Below are 5,172 nucleotides of genomic sequence, written 5' to 3' on the forward strand. Positions count from 1 at the left end.
TGAATTTATTTGTACAGGCTTCTACCTCCTCTAATTATATGTTTTTGTTCACATTTAATATAATTTTTGAACATATGTGGATATATTCCGAGTTAACTTAAACTGTATTGAAGTACAGTACTTGAGTAAATGTACTTACTTTCCACCACTGGTTTGCTGTAAAGATAGAACACGAGGAGCTGCTGCCACCTGGTGGCTGTTACAGGGAGCAGCAGCCCGGAGCTGGAATTTAATACCTTCATTAAAAAGTGCTCTATGAGTCTATTCTGTTGTGAATAGAGTTCTTATGTTTCACTTCTAGTGTCCTGAAGCTTCTCTGGTAATACTCGTCTCGTGATGATACTCGTCTCGTGATGATACTCGTCTCGTGATGATAATACCGTCATTCGTTCAGAGGCACATCGGAGAGAAAGTCCCGACATTAGCTTATTATCGTCATTCATTTCATGAGTATTGGAAAGTTACTAAGTTTTTACTCCAGTACTCTGACTACAACTTTAAGGTATTTGTACTTGCTCCTTTGTACTTCTACATCCCAGAGGACAGGATTGTACTTGTATCTGGTAGCTGCAGTTTGTCTTTAAAGAGTAACTTAAACTCACAAACTACTTTCTCTTTCAGCTGAAAACCAACATTTGTGTATTTGTGCGGCCTGCATAAAACAAAAATGAGTCCAGTATTATGTACAGGATTATGTCCAGTATTATGTCCAGTATTATGTCCAGTATTATGTACAGGATTATGTACAGTATTATGTACAGTATTATGTACAGGATTATGTACAGTATTATGTACAGTATTATGTACAGTATTATGTACAGGATTATGGAGGACGTCTGATGTCCCCCAAGACCCGTTTGAGGAGAACTTTGAGGAGAAACTTCAGGCCAAAGAGCTGATATCAGATCAGCCAGACCTCACAACCAGACATATGATATATATATATATTATATTATATACATTATATTATAGTGATTATTATATGATATATATATATGTTATATGATACATCATTATATTATACTGAGACGATAATAAGATGTCCTGACGTGTTCATCAAAGTGTTATTTTCTGCTTTTTCCATGTTGGAATAAAGGTTAAATATTGAACTGTAAAGTAGTCATACGTGTTTGATTCCTTCATGTTTTTGCATTGAATCATTCTGGGATGTTTGCTGACATTGACTGGATGTGGCTCAGCCCACAGAACATGTTCCACCAGCCAACGCTGCCACAAACCCTCTTGTTACTAAAGTGAATGTATAATCAGGATCTTCTTCTTCTCTCAGACTTCATGTCGCCCCCTGCTGGTCAGAGGAGAGGATGCAGCTTTAAAGACAGGAAGCTGCTGTTTTCTTTACTTCTTTCTACTTTGACCGAAGAGACGATGACACACTTTCCAAACTCAAACTTTATTGAGTAAAATAATATCCAGACAATGACTCTCAGGTCAAAAACACTTTTGGCTTCACAAGTTTGCAACCATCATCTTTTTTCTGCAAGTCAAAACAAATGAGAAATAATTTGTTTCTGTCAATGTAGATAAAATGATGATGGGGGGGGGGGGGGGGGGGGTAACCCGGGTTAAAACCAGCTGACGTTGAAGATTTAAACTTCAACTTTCATGCCTGATCCATTCTTCTACTGACGTTCCTTCGAGGCCACGTTTTACCACATTTATTATGATATATTTATTCTTAAGTGTACATCATTTCAGCCATGTGTGACATCTTCTTGGGGATGTAGAGGTAATACTCCATGTAGCCGGAAAGGTCCTCTATCGTGATGTCGTCGACGTAGACCCTCGCCTGCTCCGAACACGAGCGAGGGGAACCCGACGACGAAGACGACGAAGACGATGAAGACGGCGGCGAAGCTGCGGCGATGGTGGCGGTGCTGAGAGTTCTGTGAGCGTCGTCCTCGCGGCTCCTCTCGCTCTCCGACATGACGTTGCGGAGCCCCGTGAAGGAGTAAACCTCCACGCCGCTCCAGTCCCGGTGGAGGGACCCACACCGGCACTCGGATTGGGCGCCCTGGCCCGTCTCCTCCGGGGGATCTGAATCTTTCTTCTTCTTCTTCCAGGCACAGGAGCAGTGGACGTGGGGAACCTCTGCAGAGACGCCGGCGTGGCGCTCGGACAACGCTCGGAAGTCTGCGGCTTCTGCGGATGTCCGAGGTGGTGATGGTGCTCCTCCTGCTGCAGACTCTGCTCCTCCACAGGCACTTTTCTCCGGGGTGCCTTCCTCGCTCGACTGGTCTCCAGAGCGTCCTCCGTCCTGCCCGGAGGATGTCGTCGTCGCAGCGGCGGGGATCTCTTGTGCCGCCGCCGCAACACGGGTCTCATAGGCAGCGCAAGATCCAAAAACCAGAGGGGAGATGTGGCCGGCGGTGCCCGAGGAGGAGAGCTCTTTCTGGGCCGACGACGGAAGAACGGCCGCAGCGTCGCCGGCGTGACGGGGCGCCGACGGCTCGGGTGCGGCCAGCCGCTGGTGCTTCAGGCTGCTGCTGGAGGTCGACAGAGCGGAGGTCGACAGAGCGGAGGCCGCCGCGGTGCTGCAGTAGGTGAATTTGGGAGGGTGGAGGATCGGGGACTTGGACCGCCGGCGCCGCTGGGTTCTGGAAGCTCCTCTGGAAGTCTTCCTCATGCAGCTAAAGATGGAGGAGAGAGACAACATTTGGTAACAAAGTGGAGACAAAAATCATTATTTTATGGAGACGTCGTGTGACGAAATCCTCAGGATTACAGCTGCGTGTCACACAACACAAGGAGGTTTAGTTCAGGTTAAGTCTTAAAATAAAAAGCTCAACTTACCCGTGCCAGTTGTCTTTCGGACACCCGAGTTTGGGCTTCGCTCCGCTGACGTCGAGACAAACGCGAGACGCCACTCTGGAAACCGACGCCTCCGATACACTCACAGCTCCGGGTAAACTGGACAGAAAAAGAGAAACGGGAAGAAACTTTTCGGAACTTTATCGCAGAAAATGTGTCACTCACTGAGCTCAACATCACTACTGTGGCTTAGACCCTGAAACAGAGATCAACGACCTCCACGGTCTGAACGCGAGTAGCTAATTAAAAAGGAATTACGTGCTAGCTTCTGATTTATATCACCAAATGCCATCATTCCTCCATGATCGTGTAAACAGACTGTAAACAGGTTTTTACCATATTTCTTTCCAAAGTTCATGGTTACTTTCAGAGCAGCTGACAACAGAACATAACTAAAGAGACATCTCATGTCTGATCAGACTGAACCTAATGTTGTTTAAAAGTTTAAGTTATGTTAAAATGTTTATTTCAATGGAATCCGATACGTTTTTCCAGCATAAATGAAGTTCTACGGGATCTTTTGGACAGATTTCTTTGCATAAAGTAAGTGATCACAAAGTGAATGAGTTTATAGTTTGTATCGATCGGATGTAATCAACACCAGTTCTCCTGTTGATACTCTTATCGGTTCTTTTTGATTACTTTGTAAGAAAAAAAAATTGCTTCATTATTATTTTTGTTTGTAAACAAACAGTCTTTCTTGAGCACAGAGAGCGAGAGCGAGAGAGATCACGTTAACTGACATTTTGGACACAAATCTTTTTTATGTTTTTAAGAGAACTTCCTATTGGTGACAAACATACAATCTCAAATATTGCAATATTAACTCATAAATAAGGATTCAAATAATAACATTATGAGAGTGATAATTACTCCATTAAAACAAAACAGGCTCTATTTTTGACTGTTCTGTCATGGTAGCGAGCTACACAGCTTGTTCAGGTCACTCAAGATGATATACTCCACAATCAACTACTTGTGTGTTTATTAATCTCACTCCACAAGAAAACTCCCTCATTGTCCGTCTCTGGTTCAGTGAGTGCAGGTTGTTGTTATTTACCTCTCAGCGTCGACTCTCAGCTTCTTGAACGCCGTCTGCAGAGTTTCCTCCTCACAGTCCTTCCCTGCTGCCTCCATGGTGGGAGGAGGCCGCTCCGACCAGCCACCCAGCTACAACACAGCAGTGATCAATCGCATCATGTGTGGGCTTCTGCTTGATCTTAAAATCTATCGTCAGGTTTAAATCTTGCAGGTTAAATGTTACAACATCTGAGTTGGACACGTATTAAAATATTAAAGCAACAGTTAGAGATAATAAAGCCCTTAGATCCTCATAGAAAGGCTTAAATAACAATGATTCACACTGAACAAGGACGTTAAAATAGAGACAGAAATAATAATGCGTTAATGTTCTATACCCGAATCAGAATCAGCTTTATTGGCCATGTGTGCTTACGCATACATGGAATTTGTCTCCGGTTTCCACTCCGCGCTCAATGTACAAACACAAATTTACAATAAACAAGAAAAATATATGTACAAAGAATCAAAAAGGGCAGCAAAAAAATATATAAACTATAAAAAAAAACTATACGTTATTGTTCTATATGCTGACACATCATGTAATTTACAGGCTGATGGTGCCAAACATAAAAATACAAGGTGTGGATTAAATGAATAAAAACTAATTATATTATTATAATTTATATTATTATAATGTTATAATATAATAATATACATTTATATTATTATTATTATTATAGTCACAAACATAAAAGACACACCAGATGTGTATGAAATTATAAAAAACTATGATAACGTAGAGTATTTATCTGACACGTCACACTCAATAACAGACAACATTTGCTTGTAAACAGTAGATTTCATAAGAACTCCCACACACCCTGTTGGTGGCTAATGCTAGCAAGCTACTTTAGCTGCTAAGCTAAGCAGGTCACAGGACGTCTTTGTTTGTTTTTTTAAAACACAGCAGGTGATACTCACGGTTCAGGATATCCTGGTCACAGTAAAGAGAGAGAGCTTTATACCCGGGGCATAAAGGCTGTTTCCCTCGCGAAAGGGCCGTTGGATGTTGACAAACTGACGACGGCTAAAGCTAAAGCTAGAGGTGCTAACGTTAGCTTAGCTCTGTGCGACTCCGGGGAAAAACACGGACCTGTGCCTTTTATTATGTAAAGTGTTACGGCTGCTACACTCAGCACCGCAGGAATATAACTCACTAATGAATACAAACCAAAGAATAAGAAGAGAGCGCAACAGACGCGTAAAGGCCCTAACGTTGTAGCTTAAATGGAGATTCTTCTTCTCTTCTTCTCTCTTCTT

The 5,172-nt window shown here is 42.7% G+C and overlaps 1 protein-coding gene across 1 annotated transcript; it reads right to left on the reverse strand.

Annotated features, from left to right (window-relative positions):
• Positions 1 to 1,392: 1,392 nt before the first annotated feature.
• Positions 1,393 to 5,172, reverse strand: oser1 (oxidative stress responsive serine-rich 1). Its single transcript, XM_079265793.1, has 4 exons — positions 4,834 to 5,172; positions 3,890 to 3,999; positions 2,812 to 2,928; positions 1,393 to 2,648 (listed from the first exon to the last, which is right to left on the reverse strand). The coding sequence occupies exons 2-4, from the start codon at positions 3,964 to 3,966 to the stop codon at positions 1,697 to 1,699; spliced, it is 1,146 nt and encodes a 381-aa protein (XP_079121919.1). The 5' UTR covers positions 3,967 to 3,999; positions 4,834 to 5,172; the 3' UTR covers positions 1,393 to 1,696.

This window comes from Melanostigma gelatinosum (assembly GCF_949748355.1).
Source record: "Melanostigma gelatinosum genome assembly, chromosome: 3".
Taxonomy (NCBI): Eukaryota; Metazoa; Chordata; class Actinopteri; order Perciformes; family Zoarcidae; genus Melanostigma; species Melanostigma gelatinosum.